The 27,812-nt window shown below is 45.1% G+C and overlaps 3 protein-coding genes across 3 annotated transcripts; all 3 read right to left on the reverse strand.

The window, feature by feature from the left end:
- Positions 1-1,675: 1,675 nt before the first annotated feature.
- Positions 1,676-10,575, reverse strand: mllt1a (MLLT1 super elongation complex subunit a). The gene is made up of 13 exons (XM_068743654.1): positions 10,503-10,575; positions 6,426-6,606; positions 6,138-6,220; positions 4,800-4,943; positions 4,584-4,706; positions 3,447-3,801; positions 3,037-3,335; positions 2,851-2,941; positions 2,641-2,752; positions 2,249-2,348; positions 2,092-2,169; positions 1,917-1,988; positions 1,676-1,804 (listed from the first exon to the last, which is right to left on the reverse strand). The coding sequence occupies exons 1-13, from the start codon at positions 10,512-10,514 to the stop codon at positions 1,676-1,678; spliced, it is 1,779 nt and encodes a 592-aa protein (XP_068599755.1). The 5' UTR covers positions 10,515-10,575.
- A 3,353-nt stretch (positions 10,576-13,928) lies between these two features.
- Positions 13,929-17,784, reverse strand: acer1 (alkaline ceramidase 1). Its single transcript, XM_068743754.1, has 7 exons — positions 17,775-17,784; positions 16,804-16,916; positions 16,516-16,630; positions 15,891-16,029; positions 15,276-15,413; positions 15,040-15,177; positions 13,929-14,911 (listed from the first exon to the last, which is right to left on the reverse strand). Exons 1-7 carry the CDS (start codon positions 17,779-17,781, stop codon positions 14,734-14,736), a joined length of 828 nt encoding a protein of 275 aa, XP_068599855.1. The 5' UTR covers positions 17,782-17,784; the 3' UTR covers positions 13,929-14,733.
- A 517-nt stretch (positions 17,785-18,301) lies between these two features.
- On the reverse strand, positions 18,302-27,125 carry myo1f (myosin IF). The gene is made up of 28 exons (XM_068743469.1): positions 27,063-27,125; positions 26,649-26,777; positions 26,207-26,296; positions 26,032-26,126; positions 25,842-25,929; positions 25,673-25,762; positions 25,462-25,593; positions 25,225-25,359; positions 24,727-24,859; positions 23,939-24,135; positions 23,778-23,858; positions 23,586-23,672; positions 23,356-23,442; positions 23,006-23,173; positions 22,851-22,936; positions 22,690-22,771; positions 22,492-22,598; positions 22,316-22,414; positions 22,076-22,220; positions 21,798-21,912; positions 21,532-21,701; positions 21,235-21,380; positions 20,897-21,043; positions 20,670-20,818; positions 20,514-20,576; positions 20,124-20,331; positions 19,141-19,292; positions 18,302-19,039 (listed from the first exon to the last, which is right to left on the reverse strand). Exons 1-28 carry the CDS (start codon positions 27,123-27,125, stop codon positions 18,963-18,965), a joined length of 3,321 nt encoding a protein of 1,106 aa, XP_068599570.1. The 3' UTR covers positions 18,302-18,962.
- Positions 27,126-27,812: the final 687 nt, after the last annotated feature.

Raw genomic sequence — 27,812 nt, forward strand, 5'->3', positions numbered from 1 at the left:
GCCATTAAGACAACGTTGGATATTCAGTCACCCCTAGCAACGCTTGTTTCCTCAAAGGTTTCGGGGGGGGGGGGGGGGCAATCTGTGTGATCATGGCTGACAGAGCGCCCCCCCCCCCCCCACCACCACCACTCACTCCTCCCCACACACTGCAAGTTGCAGGAAAAGGCACTAGATTGGGGCTGTTGCTAGAGAGGAGTAAAAACAATATACATTCATAGCTCAAGGGTTATTTTTTAATTGTAATCTGGGAAGGAATACACAAAATGCACTTGTAGAAAAATAAAATGTAAAAAAAGAAATCATGGCCCCGAATTGTTTTTTTTCATTTTTGGATTCTGGGAGAAAAGTATGGCTACTTTTTTCACGGCTTTCTTTAGACCTCCCTACCAGACCCGCCGCTTAGAAGGCAATTCAGGAGTGACCCTCTACCGCACTGGCCACGAGCCCTTTCATGTAGGCCAACGTGGGAACAGAGGAAGAGGAGGAGGAGGAGGAGGAGGGTAGAAAGCAAGGATGAACGGAGGGGAGGGGAGGGGAGTTGGTAGGAGGTCAAGGCTCAGCTTTCAGTGCGAAGGTGACAGGAAACTAGACATGGTTTTAAATGTTCAGACGACAGAGAGCCCTCATTCACACACACTCACACACACACACACCTCAGTGTTTTCATGCACAGTGCTGACAGTAAGGACCAGTGAGACCCGGTACAGCATTCACTTTAACCTGCTCCCAGCATTTAGCGTTAGCTAGCTCTTAGCGCTTAATAAACGGATTATAACACGCCGTCATTCAGTCAGATCGGACGACACGAGTTTATTAACGCAATGAATTTGTCAACAATTACATATTTTACATCGTTACGACAACGCACATTCATTACCTGCTTAAACACCAGCATCCACTGCTGCACGGCCACAGTGGGGAGATGTAGTTGTTGACAAATAAAAAAAGAAAACCATACGGGCTTATGACGATATTATTGTCTTACGCACAACGCGTTTGATGTTTATGCTAAATGTGGGGCGCTGATATTTGGTATTACCTGAATCTGGGATCGGCTGCAGCGTGTGTGCGTGAAGGTGTTTGTGCACGAGGTTCACAAACAAAGAGAAGTCAGTAACCACAACATTTCCTCTTAAACCTCAGCAGCCCTCACGTGCACCCACATACATGCACAGTCAACACACACACACACACACACGAGAGAGAGAAATGAGCTCCAGCTGTCAGCAGGGGGAAGGGAACTGAAGTGCGCTGCTGAGTGTGTGTGTGTGTGTGTGTGGGGGGGGGGTAATTGGCTTTGCAAGGGCAGGAGCAATAAGAGTGCAGGAGGGTGAGGGGTGCGTGTTTGTGTGTGTGGGGTGCATTCCACAGCTCTGTACGGACTCAAAAAAAAAAAAAAAAAAGAAAGAAAGATGTGTAGTGAAAATCCTGACTGCAGATGGCGTTCCTCCTCTCCCACCTGCTGTTCCCCACGCCTCCTCTTTGAGTCTCCTCCCCAGCGTCACCTGAAGGTGGCGTCTTCACGTGTGCTTGTTCATGTGTGTTTGTTGTTCAGTCGGGCCTGCGAGGCGGCCGTGACAGAACTGCGCCGTCCCCTGCTCGAAAAAAGGAGGAGGCACGGTGGCGAGTCTACCTCTGCCGCAGCCGGCCGCGCGCCGGTTTCTACTTCCCGTCACGTAGCCGTCGCCTCCAGGTAGCTCTGTAGTTTGCGGACGGTAGTCTCGTCCAGTGAAAAGAGGTCAAAGTCAAAGGTGGTGTTGGTCACGTTGAAGTGGCCCGTCTCTTCGATCAGGTTGACGATCTGGCGCGAGGGAAAGAGCAATTATCATTGGGTTCCGCATTCCGGAGCCGAGCAGCCAATGGGAAGGCCTCGACGATGCATCAGATTCACCACTTCACACGGGAACGCCCACCTGCTGCAGAACGTTACGCTCCCTCAACGCCATCAGCCGGCCATGGAGATCCACCAGCTCTTCCGTGTAGGCCTTCAGAGGGGACGGCGAAAGCAGTCAGGCGAGGCAACGACTACGACAACGTGCGTGCCGGGCGAGAGCAGAGGCAGCGAAAAAGAGAAGAAGCTTGATTTACCCTTCCTACCTTTTCGTATCCCTTCTTCAACACCTTCTCGGAGCGAAACGTGGAATCTGGGCTCTTTCTGCCTGAAAGCTGCAGAAAACAGAGAGAGAGATTCCCTCGGTAATAAGAACGACCATCCGGGCGGGGCAACGAGGCTCGCGTGACTCACTTTGTTATTCGTAGAGTTGTGTTTCACCGGGGGGGGAGCGGGGTCCCGACTGGGACTGTGTGACCCGTCGCTGCTGTCGCTTTCACTGTCCAAGCTGAGTCTGACGGGACAAGGGGAGGTCAGAGGTCAATCCCGCACCGGCCATTCCACCCAGCTTTGCGTCGGGCATACTCATTTATTGCTGCCGACCAGTCAAGAATATCAACGACTAATTGATCGATCTTATTGATTTCGCCCGGCATTCATTTTCTTGCGCCGATTCTCCGTATTAAACTAAATTTAAATGCTCATCGGCGTATGATCCCGTTTACTTGTGAAGTCTTGGATCCCCGTTTCTGAAGGATAAACAAACATAAAAAAAATAAAAAAAAAGAAGATTCGGCGCGACTGACCGAGAGTCGCGGTTGGAGGGGTTGGTCTTGACGGGTGTCTCTTCTTCTGAACTGCTATCATCATCGTCCGACTCTTCTGACTGGATCTCCTCCACCATTGATCGAAGGGGGCCTGGGACAGGAAGGGAGGTACACGAGGACAGAGTCCCGATAAGACAGGACAACCTTTAACACGTTCGAGTCTGTGATAATGGTGAGTGGACGCTGTACCCTGGCCTTGTTTCTGCCCGGGCTCAAAGTCCGAATCCGAACTGGAGTCGGAGCTTGAACTGGAGTTGGAGGGACTTGACGGGGCCGACTGCTGCAGACGGAACAGCAGCAGTGATGGGAGGTGTCAACATTAAAGTGCTGCTCATTATCAACAACCTAAATATCTTAAAATCGACGCCGACTCACCTCCGACTTTGACGACGGTTCGTCCTCTGAATTCGACTCCTCAGAGTCCGGGACTTTCTTGGGTTCTTTCGCCTCTGGCGTGTCGTTCTTGCCCTTGGCCCAGCGGCCTTTTTCCTTGGGAGGTTTCTTATCTGCGTAGGGCTGGCTGGCTGCGGACGAGGAGGACACTCGAGGAGACGTTCCTGTGAAGGCCCCGCCGGTTGGCCCCTTTGGCCCCTCTGAGCTGCCTTTCTTCTGCTTTTTTGTACTTGGTTTTGGGGATTCAACGTTGGAGGGCCGTTTTCCTGGGACTTTAGACTCTGTGGGCCCTCCTCCACCTCCACCTCCACCTCCTCCCCCTCCACCCCCACCCCCTCCACCACCTCCCCCTCCTCCACCTCCTCCCCCTCCTCCACCTCCACCTCCCCCACCCCCTCCACCTCCTCCACCTCCTCCACCTCCTCCCCCGCCGCTGCCAGCACCCCCTCCTTTAGGGGACATGCCCTCCATCTTTGACTCTTTCAGAGTGAGCTTAGGCTCCTTGAAGGCAGCCTTGGGCAGGACCTTCGCGTCGTCTTTTACTTTGATCTCCGACGGCTTTTTCGAAGACGCGGACGAAGAATTGGAAGGATCGCGCCCGCTCTTGCTGCTTCCGTCCCGGTCGTTGTCCCCCTTCGACGTGGCTTTGCTCTCAGAGTCTTTTCTGGGTCGTTCGCGATGCTCCTTAGTCAGTTTGTGTGGTTTGGGTCCTTTACTGCTGCTACCACTTCCTTCTTTGCTGGGTTCCTGTGGAAGAAAATAAATAAACCCGGTCACAGACAAAGACGCTTTGACATTGCTTGCAAAACATTTCAAGCAGTATGAGATTTCATATGTGCACAGGGGCCTTTATTATATTCAGTGCTTTAAAAATAACAATAGGCCACAAGACCACGGCGAGTGGCCGTGTTTTACGTGCCGTGTGCTGGAGGTGGCTTTTCCTAAAGTCAGCAGAGATGCTCAACACGTCTACTTGTGTCACAACAAAAATATGGATAGAAGAATAAATCATCAATGTGGTGAGGCTGTGCAACATTGAGAAGCAAACAATCACCAGGAAGGAAGAACACCCAGAGCGATACGAGAGCGGCTACCGTCATCAATCGCACCATCGCTACAACCGGAACGATCGGAAAGAAGGAATGCGTGTACACGAAACACGCATCACAACCTCAAAACTCAAAAGGACTCGCAGACAGACGAACAAACAGGCTACAAATAACACCAGTGCCTTTTCATTCCAGCAAAGCCCAGTTGCAACGACATACGCAAGAGGTTGATACCAAAACAGAGGGAACGACGGAAAAATGAAGAGGATCCGTTTCCTGTTTTCCCCTGATCCCCGATCCCAGCCGAGTGATTCGGCACATTCGCGTACGCGCTCGGGAAAAATCTGACATGGCACGAGAAAGCCCCGATTTAAGAACGTTTGTTAGGGAAGCAGCTCAAAGCGCGTCAACTGAAAACGCATGAGAAACGCGACAGCGAGGACGAGGTAGCCTTTTTGTTTTGCTGGTAAATTAACCAACCTTTGATACATGAGAGGTTTTTGTCTTCTTGGGATCTGAGAAGGCAGACATTGGGATGGAGGGCAGCATCGGGTAGTCCGGACTGGGCTTCACAGCTTCAGCCCCTTCTGGTACCACCAAGACCTGAAAATAGAGACTCAAGTTAAACCCAACTGGGAAGCAAAGGTTCAATCGCTTTCGCTCTTTATAAAACGCATGGTCGACGGCCAGCCTCACCCCGCCAGCTTTGATCAGCTTTCTCCTGAATTCTTTGGTGGGGTTGTTGAAGGTGAGCTTCTCACAGCGCAGGTGGTTGACCGGTGGGTTGCCTTCCAAGTTAAGGAACAGGTCATAGTTGAAAAACACCTTTTTTGGCTCCTCCTGAAGGAGGAGGAAAAAGGCAAAAACTGTTGAGATCTCCCGGCGTGTCTGCTGAAGTACTTTGTACTTGTCTTTGCGTATTCCTGCGCTTCGTGCAGCCCGCCTTCCCGAAACGTACACATTACCCAACACAAGATAAAGACTGAATGAATGAACCGTCACCCTGGAAGTCAATAAAACGGACAGACGTAGCTGGAGCCGACGCACTGATAAGGAACATTCCTGAGAGAGGCTGCAGAGAATCGGACACTTAAAGCTGAGGAACAGGCGTTCTTTAGGTTATACGACGGAACAGAGAGAGCCGATATTTGTCTTCCTTCTGTAAATATTAACCTCATTCTACAGACTTGTCCACGGGACCCGAGTGAATTGCTCATAATAGGAGGAAGTAACAATTTTGGTGGAGCTGTCAAGTTGAACATAATAAGAACGGCGGGGGCTGACGGGACACTAATGCACACTTTACCTCTTAATGATCGTCCTTATCTTGTATTGAGACTTAAGTGGTTCTTTCATTATTCATTTCAATGGGCTGATGGAGGCTCAACGGTTCCAGTAAAATTCTGGGTGCTCTTTTTTTAATTCAATTACTTAAAAGAGAGACACAATTTCTTAGCAAAAGTAATGTTTCATGAGAATCTAATCAAGGGGAGGGCGAGTTAGAAAAGCCACCTGAAGGGAATCCATTATGAAAAAAAGATGAAGTAGATCACTATGTTACCTTAAAGCAAAATATAATACACGTAGAGAACAGGGTTATTCGTTGATTTCTACATCATCATGCCAAAGGAACAGCTGGTGTCTTTCTCAAAGGTAAATCTGATTAGATTCCTACATTTCCACCAAGTAAGCCGGCCTTTTTAAAATGCAGCATCCATACACCTAAAATCAACATACGATACACAAACCAACATGCCCGAAAAATAAAAGCTGCTGCCACAGCCTGACCTTTTCCATTCTCCACCAGCTACATTTCATGCGTGACTAGAGAAAATGTTGAAAACCTACACGTGACAGAAAGTGGAAACATTATTTTAGACTCTTCTTTTTATTCCAGATCCACACCGTAAAAGGGTTCGATGTGTCTCCATCACGATCATCCTGTAACGCAGCCGAGCAACGGACGCAGGAGGAAACCGAATCTCCCCTGTGGAGGCTAACGGCTAACAGTTTCTGCACCCCGGCTCATCTCACCTTGTTCTTGAAGTAAACCTCGATAGGCATGAGGAAGCCGGCGTATCCCGATTCCTCCACTTTGTACGGCGGCTCCTTGCATACTGCAAGAGAAAGGCAAAGGCATCCATTTCATAAAGAAGCCGGACATCAGTAAAGATCCTGCAATGCAAGCGCATCTTAAACATTTAGGCTATTACGCTCCGTCTTCCTCCATGTTGGGATTCGGCATTCTTCCTGTCTTCAGCATTAATACAAGACCGACGCTGTGAAAATGAATTTGCCTCCCTGCCCCGCCCCTTCCGTTACCTCTCTTGGGTTTGGGGAAGCTCTCGTGAAGGCGGAAGACGACCTTCTCTACAAAGTGCTGGATGTCTGCAGTTTCTGGCCCTCGGACAAACACCATCCAGTCGTGGGTGAAGCCTTCTGATGTCACTTTTTTCCTCAGCTGGGCTCTGTGGCCCAATTCCAGTTTCACCTGCACCGTGCACTGAAGAGAGGTACAGCCAAACCACAGAGTCAGACACCCCGATTGCTTTTGCAGGAATATGCGAGGGCAAAATGCAAAAGACTTATCGAGATCGCGTTGCTGAACGGAAACATTTCTCATCTCTTATCTACGCTTTCTGCGTGTTTCGGTGTGCAGAACAAGGTCAAATAAAAAAGGTGAGTCATTTTTTTCTCCTTCCGCTGACATTTTAAAATGAATGAAGGTTTTTCTGACGATATAACTACTTAAGCTTTTCCTTCCATCTATGCTCGTATGACCTGCAACAGATGCGTATTATTATGAGGTCCAACCCTTCATATCACAACAATGAATATGTTACTGCGATGTCAAGGCACGTGAACATATTTGGCATGTTGAAAAAGTCATAGAACGATAAAGAAAAAAGAAAGGAAACTGACAACAACCTTTGCACCTTCAGGTTCACTAATTATCACCAGTTTCATTATTATGAACATTATTACTCATCCTATGAATTTAACTAAATAATAAATTACAAAAAAAACAACAACACAGCCCTGCGCTCGGATCTCATCTCTCGGTCCCATGCAGTTTTAGATTAAAGAAACGGGGACACTTTATGCAAAGACAGCTAATGGTGAAATAAACCCACGCTGCCGTTAATTCATCGGTTTCTGATTCCGCCATGAACAGAACCCCTGAATCTTACGCGAGCGAAGGCTAAACACTTAGCCCGGATACAAAGCTTGGAGCGGTGTCGGGATGCTCCCTGGTGAATGGTAGCGATTAGCTGTCTGAGCTGACTGATTTCAAAAGGCTTGTCCAGACGAGGGCCACATTGTTAGGCTACCTCTGTCTGGTAAGAAAAAAAAAAACACATGACAGCGACAGGACGGACAAATGACACTGAGCCGGTGGAGATTGAAGCGAGGACGCGACATAGATGGAGCGCCGGAGGGAATGAGGTACGGGTGGGGTGGGGTGGGGACGGGACAGCGTTTTATGTCCAGGCAAGGACTAAAGAATGTGGGGATTTGTCCCTGAGAGAGAAGCTCGTGAGCGAGGACCGAGTGGAGGGATTAGAGGGGACAGGATTGAGATGAGCTGGTCCGGCACTCTCTTTCACACGCACACGCACACGCGCACGCACACACACACCTCTCCTGCATGGCACGCTGCCCAGCCATTCTGTGGCAGTAATGCCCTTAAACTCCAGACTCCACCACACCCTCGCCGAGCAGTCGTGGAGTCCATCCAATTACCCACAACCCCCTCCCCATGACGACTGCACAAAATCAGGAATGTGATAAGAGCAACACGAGAATCAGGCAGAAGACCGGGGCTATTAGGAATCAAAGGGAACGATCAAATCATATATAAAGTGAAGAGAAAATTAACAGCTCAGATATTTATTTAAAAAGGTTTATTCAAATCAGGAATTATTTTTGCTGACCAATGTTTACAGGTTCCTGTATTTTTTTTTTTTTTTTACCTGTTATGATTTTGTTTTATTCAAGTACGAATCTTTAAATGTTTAAATAAACAATCTGTACTCTGGATTATTATACGCTTAATTTACACAATTTCTAACATCTTCAAGAGCAAATGCTCCGTTAGAATAAATGGATGGTGGATAAATAGTTTGCATAATCATTAGTTGTAAGTACAAAGGAATAAGTAGAGCTGCCAGTTACAGATTTTTCTCTGTGGATTGTTATTTATATATTTCTCTAGAAATTGACTAATCATTTCCTATATTAGAAGAACTATGTCGACATACATGGGCATGAACGGAACGATGTCGGGCTGCGGGGAAATGTGACGAGTATTCCAATGAAACTGGTTTTACGCTCCCAAGTGTCAGAAAATGAAGAACCCAAGAGGCAAGAATAGACAGAGATGAATATTAATTGAACCATCACACTGCCAGATAATGCAGAAACCAGGGACGTGCATCCTGGAAAACATTGGCTATTTTTAGTACTAGTTGGACGAAATGACTCATGCCAACACGTTTACTTAGCTAGCTTCTATCAAGTAAACATAGAAGATGCAAATGCCAGACAATATAAAGCTACAAACGCTGAACCGGCGCATGATTTCTGAATGCCTTAGATTCCCACCCTCCCTGGGACATACATTCTGCCTCAATTGAGGGAATATGAGGAAATTAACATTTTGGCAGACTCTCTGGCTCCCATGAAAACAATGACCCCCCACATCTGACGTGTAAATAACACCCTTCATGTCTGAAACCTAAAGAAAGAGTAAACTGAAAAACATGACAGCACCTGACAAAGCCACAGGTTCCACCTAAATCCTTTACGCCAACCTTAAATCTAAAAAGATAATCTATCCCGGTGAGCCATGGCAGAACCAAAACAATAAATAAATGATCTCCGAATTTGCATTGCCATAATTCGCTCTCCACCCAGGAAGTGGTGCAACTCATAAAGCTGTAATGTGCAATGAAATGAATTCAAGCACAACTTGTGCATAGTGAACTGCGTCTGGAGGTCGACTACAGGATTACGATGCCAACCGTCGCAACACCGATGAGCGCAGAACAAGATTCATTCATTTAATTCCACCGAAGTTGTGAAAACTACAGCCTGCAAAATAAAAGAAGTTAATGAACACTTCTCCAAACTGTTTTAACACGAGCACACCTTTGACAATGACAGGTTTAATTGCAACCCTGCAATATTTGAGGGCATAATTTGCAGTTATGTGCACCGATAAACCAAGCACATAACCAAGCAAGAGAGAAAACCGAAAGGCGAAAGGCAGTAATACGGTAAGATTACAACAGATGTACAAACAAACTATGCTTTTAACTTGTCGAGGAGGACTTCCTCTAGATTAAACACATAATTCTAGCTGAAACTTCAAAAGAGACACAACGCAGAATGTGGATTATCTCCAAGAAAGTGGTTGAGCCGCTTTCCTTGGGTGTGTGTGTGTGTGTGTGTGTGTGTGTGTGTCTGTGTGTGTGTGGCCTCCACATCTGAATATAGTCCTGGATAGCCTCAGGCATTTCAAGTAGTCCACTTTGAAATAATATCCCCATTACTGAAAATATGTAAGTTCCTTTACGCATTTTCCTGCTTTGATCTAAATAAATGACTGGTGACAAAATATCAATGTATGTATTTTTCACGAATATTTGAACGCTTCATCCTGCAACATCGAAGCGTTCACGTATTGATCCCTGGGATCACGCGTTTGGTTTGCGTTGTGCATGGGTGGTCGTCGTGATCGGATTAAAGTTTAACGTTTGCATTTTGAATTTTCGTCTACAGCGAATGAGGTTTACTTCTTGCACATTAAATATTAACCAGCTATTCGCAAAGGCATAGCAGAATGGTGCGTTTCCTTTAGCCTTTTGCATGTCAGCTTTCAGGCTCCTGGCAGCGGAGACACCACCCCCCCCCCCCCCCCGCCTCTCCCAAGCCAAACCTGGGGAGGGACAAATGTTTCCCCCCCCCCCCGGCGCCTCGTAGCGGCTCCTTTAGCCTTTAGCCATCGGACGACTCTCCTTGGTCCGGTAGACTTAGCTTAGCTTAGCTTAGACAAAAAAAAAAAAAAAAAACAACCTCCGACTCAAATTGGGACTTCACGGCGTCCAACGACGTGCACGCGCATTTTAAACCCCACAGATAGGAATAAACGCCATGCGTTCGCCTCTTTGTGTGCCTGCTTGCGGCTAATGGTGGGGTAGAACAGAGCTAGCTAACGGTAAATACCGATGTATGAGTGCTCGGCTAGCATAGCTCCAGAGCCAAACAACCACAGCTCATTAGCAGCAACAGCATTTTCCCCCCTTCTGGCTAGCAGAAAGGAGGATTCATTTCTGCCGTTGCCAGCGCACATCCAGCTGGCGTATTCCGCAAGGAGAGACAAAAAGGCCACTGTACCTGGTTCTCCATGTTTCTCCGGCCTCGGGGATTGTTGTATTTATTTACAGCGGCGTTTGCGGAGCGTCTCTCCCCAACCTTTCCTCCTCATTGTGTGTCAATCCAGCCCAGAAGCGGAAGGTAGACGGTTCCCCTCCCCTTCCAGACGGCTTGCTGGCAGGCCACCAAAACAGAAAGCTCCCTCAGCCAATAGGAAAGGCGTAAATCTAACACTTCTTAAATAAACCAATAAGAAAGCGAAAGAGGCGGGCCTTCAACGGAGCCGCAAATACAATTAAAGCATTTTCTGATGGGTTTCCTCGAGTGACAGGAAGTTCCGTCCCAATGGCTTCCCCCTCTGTTTCAATTATAGACACGCGACGCTAATTGATAAATCGGGCTTTGACTGAGTGATTCTCACTATTTGGGACTTCTATTGCAGCCAGTCTGGTAAATATGTAACCCCAAAAATTAAAGACAGATTTATATGGCGACCACGCACGTGTAGAAGTGTCATAATCTCGATTTGCAAAATGCATGCTGAAATTATCCACGATATAATCCAAAAATCATTCCAATTATTAACATGATTTTTTTCTTTTTTTTATAGAAGAATAAAAATGCTGGCGCCTAACTTTTTCTACTTCCTTCTTATTCAAAGCAGGACTGGTATGCTCTTATCTCCCGTGGTGGAAGTCAAACACTTTAATATCAGTTTAATTAGTTACAAACGGAGAGAAAGCAACCGTTTCTCTCTTTAACAGCAGTAAATGGCTGCATGCACAGTCTTCCCTTTGCATCCTAATACTAAATTGGGCGGTGGAGCAATTTAATGAAGAATCTAAAGGTGGTTGAAGCACGCTTTTGCTGTCTCACTGTAATGGTTTTCTGAACCTATGTACAATTAAGTATTTTAGTTAACACCTCATTTGGATTTAAATAAAAAAAACATTTTTACATTCTGCTTCAATTGAGGGATGCAATCTCAAATCCTTTTTGACACCCAGTTACTTAATTAAAATTTAACCTAAACATAGCGTTCAATGGAATTAGCTTTAGGATTTTAGTTACAGCTTTTTGTAGTGTTTATTTCTAATTAGCCACTTGATGTGTCCTCGGAAGGAGCTAAATATAACATTAGTATGAATGAAAAACAAGAGTTAAATTCCTTGTATGACTGCAAATAATTTGCTAATAAAGGTTTGGCACAGTCTTCCATCCAATAATTACACATTGTGTGTGGCTCAGCTGTGACTTCAAGTGAATCAAACATGGCGGATTCTTCTCATTGTTTGGACAAGGAACGTCAGTTGAGTAGGCATTCCTTTTCTATGGCTTTAGACATATTTGCGTACACAGCACTTAATGAACGGCGTTATATTTAGCTCCTTGGGTGCGTTCACGTACTTAAAGTTGTCCACTTTTCATCAGAAATGGGACAAAACCTGGGAACAAAAGAGAGAGAGAAAAAAAAGATTGCCCGTTTGTGTTACTCCTCCTCAGCCACTCTTAAATGTCCATATCCAATGGTGAATTTTAAACAGCCCTACATATTCTGATGGAAGAGCTCTCCTTTATGGAGTCAGGGATTGCTGTCAGTGCGGTGCTAAGACTTTGATGTGAGATTAGCGGGCCTCTGCTATAGGTCGCCACTCTCTCACAAACTGGCTCGGCGCCTCGGCTTCCTCCACCGCCACTCAAATTGAGTCAGTCTGCCTCCAAGTCAAGTAAAAGAAGCCCCACATTGCTGTCAGACATGAGGGTGTCCCGTTTGCATTGAGATATCAACCTTTAAATCCTTCTTTTCAATATCTTGGGATAATGCGAAATGCAAAACGAAGCCACGTCCCGCCGCTTTCACACGAAGCAGGACTTTATCCTTAGTGTTTCTGAAAACACAACTTCAGCACACATGACAAGCTATTCTTTATTAATCAAATAGAGATGTGTCCTTGCAAGGCTTTCAGTTAAATCCAAACACAGACAACGCAAAAATGACATTTCTTTCTTTATTTTTCCATCTCTCATTCTGGGAATAAATGAAGCTTGAGGTGAGCAGCCTCATGGAATGATGAAAAGTGACAGGTCAGTAAGATGGATTCATTTGGGACCGATAATATCACAAACTCATCTAATTAAATTGCTTTGAAAGTTGCTGAGATATTTCGGCTTGGTGCCAGTAAGGGGCCCCCACTGACCGACAATGCCATCCCTACAGTCCTGCTTATTTGTTGACTCCTCAGATTTTAGTAATGATCCCACCAGGGATCAGAGCCTAAAGGCTGGGGATCAACAGTTTCCTGAAAAAAATACTGGCGACACTAATTAATAGCGACAGTTTACATTTAACCCTCCTGTTATCCCGGGGGCCAATTTGACCCCATTCAATGTTTGTCATAAAAATAAAAAAAAAGTTCACGTTTTTACTTTATATTTCATGACTTTTCCTAATTAAGTGTTGCTCTGGGCTTAACGTGTGTGTGTGTATGTGTGTCCTACTACTCCCACCTATGAATGTACCTCTAACGTTCTGCAGTAGCTCAGTTCATTTAGTTTCTTTGTTTCCACCGTTGAAGATCAAACAGTTCAAAGGGCTCCATGTTTCTCCTGCAACATTGTTTCCTCTCTTTGTTCCTTTACTTCCTGCTTCAATCGTAAACATGGATCGTCCTCTCTTCCAGTCCCAGCCCAGCGTGTCTCCATTCATGAGGCAGTGCCAGCTTCGTTGGTGTTTATCAGTGTGTTCAGTTATTTGCTAGATGTTCAATGGTGCCATGACAGTTTATAAAGTCACTGACTAGGAATTAACACTTTAAAGTCTATTATATTTGAAACACTTGGCCTTTCAGGACTTTCAGACTTCTACATCATAAGTTTTTTTTTTCTTTTTCTTCTTCTTCTCAAGATCATTCTAATAATTAACTAATTCTAAAGTTTGGCCTAATGGTGGCGCTAGAGAACAGGTTAAAGGTTCATTATCAAGGGGTTATTTTTGAATTCAACAAGTAAACAAAGTACCTGACACACAAAAACGTTTCTGTAAATCATTTTCTGAAGGGAAATATTCCCAGATTCCCAAGGATAAAATATGTTTGTAATATTTAAGGATAACAGGAGGGTGAAAAGCAATAGTTGATTTTATTATCATCCACAAGAGGTCACTATTGCACTTTAAAGTCAGGCACGTTTGGTTTTGTTTATTTGTGTCTGTGTCCTTTATGTGAATGAGATGCCGGACGCCTGGGCCTTGTAAAGGGCTTTTAAGATCAATCTGGGGCGAAAATCGATTTGTGTGCCATGGTTGTGGTCAGCAAGGCAAAGGCACTTCATACTTCAGAGGTCATGTGTAGAATACTGGGTCAGAAAAATAACCCAGTAAAAGTCAGTACTATAAAATGTGTGTATTACTGAAACCCAGGAAATCTCTGCAATTCAAATGATTTCAGAAACCACGCCATCTTTAATTGATTAAAAAAAAACCATGTCACTACAAAATTCTTACAATAATTAGATCATTATTCATTCAAATTCTCACATATGTTCAGCCAGTCCATCTAGAGCCAAGGTCAACGTGCACGACTGTAACATCATCACATTGTGTAAACATTTCACTGTCGTGCTTCACTCAAAAAATCTGTCACAATGAAGATGAACAGCAGCTATACATATATTAAAAACATGTCAATGTATTTCACCATGTACATAATTATAATAGTATAATCAAATAATGCATTAATGTCATCCAAACAAAACACTTCAAAATACATACACACACACATACAGCCAGCCACCCACCCACAGGGACAAAAGTATTAGGACACACTTCTTAATGCTTCATTTAGGCCCACAGGGTATGAAGTCAAGCAGCGAGCCGTACGGTCTGCATGTAAAACCTTTATTCCACAGCCAAGCAAGGTGTATTATTGAAACGTGTTCCGGAACAACAGCAACTTAGCTATCAGATGTGTGGAGTTTGGTGTGGGATAAAGGTATTACCTTTATTATTATTATAAAGGTGCCGTCATAAAAAGAGGTGTAAGTGGCCACATGTCCCATTATTTTTGTCCATTGTGTTTCAATATACTATATTCTAATTTTGATTGTTGTGCGCTTCGCAACCAAAAATACAGATTTGCAGTAACTTGTTCTTGATGAATGGACCATGATTCATTTATGTAATGCCCATTTGGATCATTTGGTAGTCCATCCATGGTGTAAACAATCTTTTAACAATATGGAGTGCATTTAAAATTTAGCACCGCTTCTGTGTTTTGGTCGTGCCCTTCAGGACGATTTGTGGCAAACCAACAGGCCATTTATCACTTGGCCAGAACTGCAGTCCGGGCAGAGAGTACGGAATCTCATGGTTGGCATCCAGGTAAGCTACTAAAGTGGTAGCATAGGCCACAGCTATCACAATCAGAATGTGCCTGGAGGACACAGATAAATAGTGATCAATGCCCGCAAGCACGTCCGAGACAGAAACTACTTTGCTTCCAGCAAATGTCACAATAAATCGGACATTTGGGGAGAACGGCAGGCACGAGCCAGGACTTACCAGATGCCATGCAGGTAACAGAAACCTAGCCTCTGCCAGAAGCTGCAGCCAAATCGGTCACTAATCCAGCAGGAGATGGCGAGCACCCACAGAGCCACCGACAGCTTGAACAGCCGCAAAAGCTTCTGGTCAGTGCAGCTGAAAGAGAGAGAGAGAGAGAGAAAGAGAGACCATGACAAATGTAAAGAGAAAAGACAAATGCTACCGATGACAGAAAGCAGTTTGGGGTTTCATACCCTCTCATCTCTTGGATCACCACGTAAAGTATATGGAGTCCAAAGAAGTTCAAAGCGTAGGCGTTGGCGGTGGGCTTGACGAACGATGACACTGTGGTGATGACGGTCGCCACCATGATGAAGCTTGAAAATCTGTACCTGTGTGGAATTTGATACGTCACTATTAAAAATAAAATAGATTAAAGTAGCGCTGCTATTTTGTTTCACTACTTTTTTACAAACATTTTTTTGCGACACCAGTGTGTTCCATAGGTCCGATCCAAGTCTCGTCTTTCGAGATTAATCAAAATGTGTGCGTCTTTTCACCACCTGGCAGTTAAATATTTACACAGTGTGGGAGGAGCTACGATATTTCACAATAGCGAGCTGTGTTCAGTCACATTCAGGCAAAGACACGCAGCGCTATGTCGAACAATTGGCCCTGGTTGGGGCTGTTAGACAGGCTCCTCAGCCTGCATAGGTTCAGCTCCGAGTGCCACCCCTTGGAAACCACTTTATTGTCTTTTGCCTCATTAGAAGGTTTTGTGTAAATGGACTGGAGGGAGATACGAGTTCACGCAGAACAAAAGACAAACACAAAGGCCTTGGATTGGTGCATCCGCCAGCTTGCCTTACCTGTCTTTAATGAAAAAGGGAAAGAACTTCCGGGGGAACCACATGGAATATCCCAACGCCAGCACCCAAAGGATAGACAGCTCATCCAACATCTGGCCGACGAAACTGAGCGTCATGTGAAAATAAGCAGAGAAGATGCCTGCAAGAACATCAAAATCGGTCTTTAGAATTGTATATTTTTATTTTATTTTTTATTTCAATATGCAGCAGATGGGGAAAAACACAAAGGGACCAAAATCTATGAGAATAAGGAGGAGAGGAAAACATACGTCAAGTAAATGCCTACTATGGAACCAGTGGGCGCTAACCTGCGTGTCAGGTTTTTAAAACCTGTATTGGTTTGCCATTACATGCACTGGAGAGGCTTGTTGGATCACTGCAGGAAGTTTAACACTAAAATGTATGCATACTCCCAACACAGTGATTTCCTGTTCATGCTCATATCACACTCTGAACTGAATAAACAGCTGACAAAAAAACAGAGATTCATGACTCATTCCTGTTCATGGAAGGCAAAAAAAAAAGCGTTCTTGACTTTTTAAACGAAAGAAAGTCGATATTTATTCGTGCGTCTAACACGGAGAGGCAGGCATAAGAGGTATGAGAAAAGAAAAGAGACACCGACCTACAAATATCATCATGATCCACACAGAGTGAATGGCCAGGTTCCTCTCTTTGGCATAGGGGTGAAAAAGGTACAGCATGATGGGGGATATAATGAAGAAAATTAAGCTGCTCATCTGCAAACAACCAAGAAATCAAGAAATCATTAAATCAATTCGCTCACACCTTTCTCGTATATGTGATTAGATAGCAGGTTTTCATATGATCATAGATCATTTCGTGCTAAGCTAAATGGTTCTAGAAGTCGGTGCTGACGTGAACGCCGCAGCAGGGAGGTGGCAGAACTTACAGTGTTGAAGTACTCGGCGACATTTTCCGAGTGCCTGTAATTATCTTCACACCAGTCGACGTCTGAGCTCTCATAGGAAAAGACTTGTGCTATCTTTTCACTTGAGTAGACGGCTGTCAGACAAAAAGAAAGGGCACCGTTAAACCACACGAATACAATGGGGGGGGGGCGGTGCATGGAAATCACGCTCGGCGTATTCAAATGCAGCTTTGCACACTTTCTCTGCCCTAGTCAGTTTTTGTTTTTTCATTTGTTTTAATCCCATGTGTGCTTACAACCGCCAAGTATAACAAGTGATCCTTAATTCCATTCATTTGATGAAAAAAATAATCAAATTAAATAAAGAAATAATCAGAAACACTGCATCCAACGTTTCACCTCTGCTCCAGGTCACCATGACAATATTATCGCATTTTATTCATCGCTCCTCCCAAGGTATGGAAAGCATTGCACAACTCGCAGGCTATGCAGCTCGCTTTGTTTCACGCCATCTGAGCTCTACGTGACAAAACGATGGCCGTTCAGTGCATTTATACACCTGGGACCAAACTCTAGATGGTAATAACAGGTAGATTACACAGTACACGCTACGCTATCTATCTATCATATACATTGTAAGATAATCTGGTATTGTATTGAATTATTAATGAAATAAAATGGATTTTCAGGTGTGTAATAAAGTTTCTATTGAGTGTAAATGTTGGATTGTAATTAAATGAGTGTAATAAGATGATCTTGTTGCTATGTGACCTGTGAAACATCCCATTGATCACCACAACGCACTCTCAGTCAGTCAGTGACAGAAACAAAAGGCGCATTCTGGTGACTTCACGTTCCGGGTGTGACAGTCCCACACCTATTCGAGAAGAACGGAGCCACGAATTAAAAAAAGAAAATGAAACAAGTAAATAATAAAAAAAAAAAAGAGAGAGAGAGAGAGAGAGGCCTAAGTATCAGAGACAGGTTCTTACCTCCCATGCTGTCGCTATTCAAGCCGGCAATCCCTCAGTGGCTCTCCGCTCCAGGTGGAGCAACAGGTGGATTCTTCAGGGCGGGGCCAATCCTGTGACATCACTAGTGACAATAACCAACTGTTTCACATCTCTGAGATAATGTGTCATCAAGGACAAGACTGGATTTACCTCATTCTATCCAGTGCGTGTGTCCCTTTCCAGGAGAAAATACTGATCATAAGAATTTATATCCTCAAATTGATGTAAAAAAGTAGAACTTTTATATCGGCTTTAATTTCATACAGCTAATTTCTTAACACCATTTCCTTTAAATACTAAGAGTTTACAGAGTAAATATTTCAATAAAACATGTTTAAAATCAGTAATTAACATAAAAAATACATATACAAAAACATACATTGTTTGATAGTAAAGGGATGACAGTATTTTACAAAATCACCCAATAATTTAAATGCAGACACACAGACAAAAGTAAAATTAAAAAGTTCTGTTTTGTTCATCAGAAATCTTTATTTACACCTTATCAATGACACAAACCAGAGCAAAAATCCATGCGGTAAAAATGTGAAAATATATTTATATTTTTTAATGGAATTGGGAAAAAAAATCAGATATGTCGGCAAAAATAAATGACATTAATCTTCAAGGGATTTGAATGGCTTTGATTCATTATAAGCGGGTTTGATGCAGTGCAAACATAGCATTCAAGTTCTCTTGTTGCATATGAAAGGACACAAATGGAACCTTTGTCAACAATACTGAGCAGCACAGGACGTTGCTGTGGAGAAAAACCTTAGGCAAATACAAACAGTGTGGACACCGTAGGGGCCGCACAAAATTTATAGATCACCCTTCCTTTAAGGCTGTAACTTAAACTTAACGTAATACTGAGTAAATTAACCACAAGGTCAAAGGTCGTGTTGCTATGTTCCTCATAATAGGATAGGATGGGACAACAATAGAGATGAAACCCGAGCAGCTGTTTGCGGGCGATCTGTGTGGACTCTAACAGCTTTGTGCTCTATTTCTACAGCACCATGGTCAGCAACATGCATGTGGCTCAAATGTCAGCCACCGTGAACAACACCATTATGGCTCCACCGCGTATCCGTGAGCAAGTAACAGGCAGTTTATCAGCAAAAAGTACGTGTTGTATCAAAAATAATATATATTCTCAAGTCCAAGTCAAATCTTCTCGACGTAGTTCCCGGGGAAGAGTCCTTCCTTTCCTCGAATCTTACCCGTCCACCACCCAGATGGGTCTAGAGAGAAAACAAGAAATACCATTAACCACCATGGGACGAATGAAACGGTCTAACCAGTTAATCGATGATTTATTCTGGTCACTCTCATATCCTCACACCTTCCCTGACAAGCTCGAACACGTCATTGCACTCAAAGCTGATCTCATCTGTGTCCTGGCCGATGTACTGATACAAGGCCCGGCAGCGCGGCTTCTGAGGTCGAGGCTGCGGCGGCGGAGGCCGATGGCTGATGCTCCTTTTTCTTTGCCTCCTGTCAAAAATGAGAAAGATGCGATTGCAGGGATTGAAAACGTTTCGGCGGCTCCATGTGGCCGAACAGGTGAACCAGGGGAGTGCACTTTAAATGCTCAGTTGTGAAACCTCGCTCTAAAACCAGTTAACTTCTGGGTTTTAATCTTGTTCAAAAATTACATGAAAGGAGGAGGAAACACCAAAACACAAAAATGTACTGATGAGCTGTATTTATGCAGCAATGGGACGCAGATAAATGAAGCAATGTCACAAATGTTCACACATTATAGCGACAGCCGTTAACACAGCTGTCAGGGGGCTGAGTCTGAAAAAAATCCAAGACGGTTTCGAGCAGTGATGTGTGTCAAGGTGTGAAAACAAGAATAACTTGTATTCATCTTTCACACATCTCAGGTCTTCCCGTGTTTATTTTCATTCTTTACAGACTACGGCTCATGCATGTTTCGCATTTTAAAGGAGAATGTGACTGAACGTGTCTTTTATTGTACCCACATTTCGGGATTTATTGTATTTGACTCCTTTCTAAGACAGCAGGGTTTGCCCTTCCTCTTGTGAGTTGATAATATTTCTGTCTTTTGGGTGTGCTTGCATGAAAATTCCTTGAAACCAGTTTGATCTCTGGCCCGGTCTCGAGAGAAGCCGGAGGAAGAGCGGGTAGCCTTTGGCATTGTGACTCGAGCTCTCAAACCGGTTTGTCTTCCTCATCAGGAGTGTCGAGCCTCACCTCGAAATGCCTCCATAATTTATTAATGCTGTGCAGTTAGAATCCATTCATCCATTCCTCCCCTCCGTTTTTATGAATTGCCTCTCACTGGCAGTTCTTTCTTACCCCGACACGCCCTCATCGGGTACATTCAGGAAGTCCATGTTCCCCTGGTTGTACTCGTTATGGGCTGGGGCCCGGGGGGCTCTCTGGGTGCCAAGTTTGGGTGGGGCCGAGGAGGGTTGCCAGCTCTGTTTCTGTGGGGAGGAATACGTGATATCCGATGGATGGTGGGTCGGGGGTCTGTTGAACTTGGCCGCTCCATTCTGGTGCGCTGAGGGGAGAGAAAACTCGGACTTTTAAATCATCGAGTGGGTTTTGATGACATTTTCAGGCAAGTTGGGCCCACAGGGAGGGAAACAGGTGAACAGACTTGGAGGGCACGTCTGGAAAACCAAAAACCTGACTCAAGATCTACAGAAAATAAAGACATCAATAATTCAGATTTATCTTTACCTCTGCTGCTGACGTTATTTCTCGGTCTATCACCAAACTGTTGATCGCTCTTCCTGCTGGGCTCTGAGGAAACAGCAGGCTCCATTACAGTAATATTCACACACACACACAAAACTATTTCCGCAATAATAAGGCGTTTCTAATTCTTTGTCTTACTGGAGGACTTGGGTAGACCGTCCCCAATTGTGATTACAAGGGTCTTCCCTCCAGGTTTGAGCTGAGCCAGGTCACCTTGCCCCCTCTGGAGCACCACCAGCCTGGAGCTTCCTCCACCCCAGCCCTCTTTCCTCACTCTGAATTCGAGCCTAAGAGGAAAGAAGGTATATGTTAATTCTTTGGTTGTGCGAGGCCATATGCAAACGACGCCCGTCTGGATCCCTCACCGGTCAGTGAAGGAGATTGTCAGCTTCCTCTTTGCTACTTCCTCATAGCGCTTTGAGAGCAGACTGAGGAACTCCGTCTTAAAGTTAGACTCCAGCAGACTGTCGTACTGGGACTCGTGGAGAATGAAGAAATCGTCCTGTTTGGTACTGAAGGAAATAGCAGATCATTAAGAATGTCTGAGGAACGAGTAAAGTTTGTCAGTTTAAATGTATAATATAAAAACAGTTTAAATTGGAGGATGTTTAATTTGACACCATTACATTTGAATGTTTTGATGACAAAGCCGCATAGCAGGTCCTGAATTAGGTTGCAGTTCACCTCTAAGCCAGAGACCGACCTGAGGGAGACTCCGCTGATGCTTCCAAACTCCAGTTTCCGTTTCAGCACCTCCTTTATCTGCCCTTTCTCTTCCCCTTTCTTCACTTTCTCTCGACCAATCAGATAGACGCCCTTAGGGGTCAAGATCAAATCTCTCTTGATGACCTGGTTTGTGATAAAATAAATAAATAAATAAAGTAGTGAGAATTATGAATAAAACTAAATCGGAGAAGAAACCCCGGTGGTTTTGGGAAGTAACGTCATTACTGGTCGACTTTAATGAAACGAGACATGACGATTCTTCCCCGCGCTTCACCTTGAACCTGCGATCGAACTTGTTGACGGAATCAGCGAAGTCTATCCGTTCCCTCTTGGCCAGAAACTGTCTCAGTTCAGGCCTGTGCTCCAGACCCAGGTAATCTCCCACAAAGTTCCTGTTGATGCTGTTCTTCCTCCGCTCTTTGGAGTTGTACAGGATGTCTGAAGCTGCGTCACCGAGGATGGACAAGCATCACCAATCGTATCTCTGAATAGCTGCTGCAGCAGGAATGGTACGGCGTTCTCTCTCTCGTCGTAACTCACCCTCCTCTCTCATCTTTTCATACTTCTTCCTGGCGATGAATCTTCTCCAGCATTTCTGAATGATCCTCGCAAAAGTGTCAAATTTCCTTTCCCTCATCTCCTCAAGCAGGAAAAGCTGCAGAGCACAAAGAGGCGAGTCTGATTCGTTATCAAGTACAGCAACAATTTGTTTGTGGATCATCCTTGAGTGGTTCATTTATTGGATGAAAATCTGTTTATGCAAATCAAAGAGCAAATCCTCCCAAAGTGTGGTGCCCTGAACGCGAGGTCTTACTTACAGACTCTGGGTTCTTCACGAAGACCTTGGTGCGCCCCATCTGGTACTGGTCGCTATCCATGTTGACAGACCGGAGGATGTGAAGAACCCCCTTTTGCTCAGGACCCCTCCAACACGGCCACGTCTCAGCTGTGAGGATGGCGTACCTGACGCACACACACACACAGACACACACACCAACTAAAAGTCCCGTTGAGGGTAAAGTTCTCCGTTGAGAACGAATGTGCCGGATTAAACTCACCTCATCAGGAACTTATTGAAGACTCTGCGATACGCGAAGCCGGCCCTTCTCACGCGGATGTTCTCCCGCAGGCCCAGGTATTCAACTTGATGCCGAACTCTAAAGGCAGATGGAACGGCACTGATTGACGCTAGATCTGAGCGGAACGTGCAAATTCTCCCAGCGAGGATGCCGACCTGCTCTCCTCCCAATCTCGGGCCCGCTTTGTCTCATTTGGCTTGATGCAGCGGATGTAATGCGGCGTGCACTTCATCAGCGTGTTCACCAAATCGTTAGCTTGTTTCTGTTGGAAGCACCGCGGCAGGATGAATGCGTTTTCACAGCACGCACGTCCGTTTACGGTTTTTACTTCACGGACGGTCTCGAGCCCTGACCTTGATCTTTGAGCTCGCCGTGGTGGGCCTGCCTTTCTTATCTGTGTTCAGGTTCTCAGGAAACAAGCTGGAGATGCTTTTACTGCAAAGACAAAGGATTTATTTCCCCCAGCTCCACTTCTTTTTATTTTGTAAACATTAAAATGAGCGAAGAGCCTTACTATTCGCTGCTTTGCATGAGTTCTATAAGGTCGGGGAAAAGCACGTCCCGGTTTCTCTCACAGAAGCCGTTGATATCGTACGACACCTGAGAAAACACAGACATTAATCCCTGCCGATCCTAAACAATGTTTTGCAGCTGACTTTGTTTTCCAACCTTGCCGGCGTAGTGATGTATGACAAAGCCGGAGCTCCAGTGGTTGAAATGCTCGTGCGTTCCCACGGCAGCCTGCAGCTTCTGCAGCAGCGTGCCGTCGACTCCCTCTCCTGTGGCGTGCATGGTAGCGCACACGTCATCCAGAACGCTCATTATACCAGGAGGGTTCTGCGAAGGGAGGGATTTTACTGCAAGTACTCGCAAATGAGTTCACGTTTGAAAGAGCCGCCATGCAGCAATAGAAGCGAAACAAGAGTAAGAAGGAGTTCTCAAATTGGGGAGAAAGATCATTTCTAAATCCCTTGAGAGAATAAAAGCGACAATATTACATGCAAAATATATGAGCTCACCAATTTATTTTCAATGAGGTCGCACACAATCTTGTTGTTGAAGTACTCGATGGGAGTCCACCTGATGCCCTCCTGGACGTACTCTTCCTGAGAGAAGTCACAGAAAGAGAACAGCTTCAGAGTGGATTTGAAATATTCGCCGCGCCAGTTTACTTCGAGGAGAGCCAAAGAATGTGAAACCCCCAGAGACGCGTTGGGTTCATCAAAGCAGTGAATCTTCCTCCATCTACCTGTTCGGCCTTCAGAGTCAGTTCGATAAAGATCTGCTGCAGCTTCTCGTTGACAAAGTTGATGCAGAACTGCTCGAAGCCATTTCTCTGCGCAGGGGGGGGGGGGGGGGGGGACACAATCCGCTCAGCAAAAGTGCATCCTTAGTGGTTTTCCATGAATATTAAGTACCTGTAAGATGTGGGAGGACTGACCTGAAATATCTCAAAGCCATAAATGTCGAGAACTCCTGTGCTGAATTCTTCCGTGGGTTTCTGGATGGCTTTATTTACGGCCTTGCGGAAAGAGAAAATAGAGATTATGATTACGCGCCAGCTTGTGTAGGTTTCTCAGCAACATATTAGAGTCGGACTACCTCCACTAGGTAGTCAAAGAGTCTTGCGTAGAGCGCTTTGGCCAGCGCGTCTCTTGTGTAGGTGGCCTGCTCCTGGTTCAGCGTCACGTTGATCGACTCGGACTTCCCTCCCCACTTTGAGTCCATCTTCCGGCTGGTCAGCTTGTCCTGCAGGCGGTTGAGGTCGATTCCCAGCAGATAGGCGGGGAAGGCAAGCACTGGACAAGTCAAAGTTGCATTTCAAATCAAAACAAGTATATCAAAGCGTGCACAACAGAATCAGTTCAAACTGTAACCATGGAAAATAGATCAATAGAAATAAAAGCTGCTCTTAAACAGTAAAGTCATCGCTATTGGACTGGCAGAAATCTTAGTCGACACACATTGGATGGCAATTTAAGTCTGATCTGGAAATGAAGAATGAGCCTAAATCCAACTTGTAACCATGGAAACAACAACAACAAAAGTCCCTAAATTAGCCAAAGACACCACTTCCTTCACAGCTGAATGTGTATTGCTTTGAATATAAGAACCGAATTCTACCATAGTCGAAATTGCACAATTACAGTCCAGCAATTATAGGTTGAAAAAAAATTGCTTGGATGTCAACACCAATTATCTGTTGAGCAGGAAACTCGGTTTCAAGAAGAGGCGAGGATAAACACGGAACTACCGATGTCCACTAATCAGCAGGGCTTTTGTAAAGGCGGTCGCTTTCCCCGCTTACATCCCTTGGGCCGGACGTGTGCGCACGGATGAGTGAATGCATGTGTCTGGTGTGTGTGTGTGTGTGTGCACGTGTCACTCACAGTCTGTGCACTCCACCTGTGCATAGTTGCCCGCTTCTATGAAGCTAATGTTTCCCAGGTGGAGAATGCCTGCGATGATCTGCAGCACCTGAGTCTGGGTGTCACCTGGGATCCCGATCACCTGCATGGCTTCCTGGAGACGGAAGCAGAGGGTGAAGGCAGGAGAGCTATCTGAGGTTTGGAAATATATATATATATATATAGGACATATTAACATCATTTATTCTGTGCATCTAAACATCTTAAAGGGATCGATGTTCCCAAAGTCTTCGGCGTCTGGTTCCCTTAAATTTAGCTGACATCTATATTAAGAGCAGCTCCGTCAAGAAGGAGAATTAAGCTCCCAAATTTCTTGTTGGTGAGAATAATCATTGGAAGCCAAAAAAAAATAGAGTAGAGAGGTAGAGAATGAAAGAAGAAAGGATGTAAAGACTGTTGTGTGTTAGTGATTCAGTGAATTTGGGAACCACTTTTGATTTTCTTCCACAATATATTTACCATAGTCTCTTTGAAGTCTTTGCTGTCATTGGTTCCATCCACCTTGTAGGTCCCAGACTGGTTGAGGTAGCAGTAATAGTCTGGGGTCACGAGCCCAAGACACTCTTTCTGCTGGGCGTCGGTGCCCTCTATCAGCTGGAGGACAAAATCACAGCTAGAAGAGCAGCCCACTTGATCCAGCTAGTAAAGGACGGATGTGACTAATCGCTGACGATCGGCCTCCCATCGCCCTCTGACCTGATAGTAGATGTGGAAGTTCCTCTCGCTCTCATTCTGGCTCACCACCCTCGACTTCTCCAGCAGGAAGTTGGAGATTTTGCCCCCATCTGGCTCTCCTCCTCTGCTGAACTGAATCTCAAAGTATTTCCCCTGTTGGATGCAAAGTCACGTTAAACAATCTTTTTTAACTCGTGTCTGCAGCGAGCGAAAAAGAAAATCTCACACTCACAAAACGGCTGGAGTTGTTGTTTCTGATGGTCTTTGCGTTCCCGAAAGCCTCCAGCAGAGGATTTGACTGTAGGATGATGTCTTTTACATGCTGCAACGCACAAAAAGCACAACACACTACAGATGACTGTGCCTAAAAGGTGTCTTGAGTCACCGCGGAAGTTCCATACCTGAACTTTGGATCCGCCTCCAGATACTTTGGAGATGTAACCCATGATGTATTTGGCAGCCACGGTTTTCCCAGCACCGCTCTCGCCACTGTCACAAGACGTCAGATTACCCAAAATGCACCAGAGTCATTACAAAAAACAACACAACTTAAAACACGACTGCAAGACACGGAGGGTCAGACTGCTTCACCTGATGATGACGCACTGATTCTCCCCTTCGATCAGCATGTTTCTGTACATGTTGTCGGTCAGGGCGTAGACGTGGGGGGGGTTTTCATATTGGGCCTGCAGCAACAAGAGAGGAGAATCATTCGTCGTTTGTCCCAAGATAAAAAGAAATCCACGTGGATTGGAGTTTTACTCACAGCTCCTTGGTAAATTTCAATCTCTCTGTCGGTGAAATAGGGCATCTGCTTGAACGGGTTGACCGATATCAATACGGGGCCGATGTACGTCTGAGAGGTGAAGTCAAGGAGCGCGATGGAAAATTCTTTAAGGTGTGACCTAAATCTAGTATTTAATCCACGCTGCCGTCAATAACTTGTGACGTCTGGTCGTACGTCTGCATTTGGAGTGACTTCAGCAGCATGCAAAGTTTGCGGCGAATGTCTTTTTCTAACGCCAAATATGGGCTTCGTGTTCAGTTCTGCCTCGAGAAGACAGAAGTGAGATGTTGAGTCACGGCGAATGCAGAACAGGAAGACGTCGGAGTATTGGTGCACTTATAGTGCTCACTTGAGATGAAGCTTCAATGTTTGTGATCCACCAAAGTGAATCCTCAAAATCAGTTGACCTCAATAAGGATACGAAGATGTAGTCATCCGCGTACCTCTTCTTGAGGTTTTCCACAATGGCGTCCTCGTTGATCTTGGACAGCAGCACCATATCGTCCACTCCGCTGTGCTTCACATTTTGACTCTGCCAGTGATACTTGGCCTGAGACACACGCCAAAAAAGAGAAAGGCACATGTTGGGGAGGTCTTTCCGATGGATTCAGTGGCATATTAAACATTTTGAGGTTGAAAGATAGGCAAAGCAATCAATGGTTCTCCTTTAAATGCGGATGCTCAAACTCAGAGATTTCTGGTGAACACAACCAGAAGCGGTTGCCATCTCAGGAAGCTCACAATGGTTTCCAGAAACAGACCCACAGACCAGCCGAGATCTTTTTTTAAATTTGGACAATTTAGAACAGCATGGCCGAACAATAACATGTCCGACCTCGTGCATAAAGAAGGTGACATGGAGGCATCGATCTACAGCAAGGGATGGTTTGAACTCCATGGTTGTTGATGTAAAACGTCTCCCAAACTGATCACACCACCTTACAAGACCTCGAGGTGAGTTTGTCTCATTTTCCCCCCCAAGGAGATGTGTGACTGTGTCATTACTAGTAGGATTACATTACATTACAGACCTTACCTCAGACTGACTGGATGGGTCTGATCTTATTTTACATTAACTCGGGTACGGTTTATAAAAACAGGTCACATGTTTACTTTTTTTTTTTATACTTGTCATTTTTAAACAGAGGCATTTTATTTTCTCACAGATGTTCCTCAAGCTGGAGTAAATTTCTAGGAACTACTTTCAGCGCAAGGATACACATTAAGCATTTTTGCCAATGAAACAAAAACGACATGATAGAGTTTCATGAATCCTGGTGGAAGAGCGAGGAATGCGTTGAATCAATAATACGTTTTTACGTTTTCTTTATCACAAGAATATTGCGCTAGCAACTTTTTGTTTCATGGTGTAGAAACAGACAGACAGACTGTTATGACTGTGAGGAGGAAGTATTGCGACAGATTCTCTCCTGCAGGCCGCTTCCTCCTCTCGCACCTCATCTCTGGCACTTTTGAAACCACAAAACTTTGTAAGGTTTTCTTCCTGCAGCCACATGCAGAACCCCGGGGGGGGGGGGGGGGGGGGGGGCAGCATCAATTTATCCCACTGTGATATCACAGATCA

The sequence above is a fragment of the Brachionichthys hirsutus genome, chromosome 9, assembly GCF_040956055.1.
Source record: "Brachionichthys hirsutus isolate HB-005 chromosome 9, CSIRO-AGI_Bhir_v1, whole genome shotgun sequence".
Taxonomy (NCBI): domain Eukaryota; kingdom Metazoa; phylum Chordata; class Actinopteri; order Lophiiformes; family Brachionichthyidae; genus Brachionichthys; species Brachionichthys hirsutus.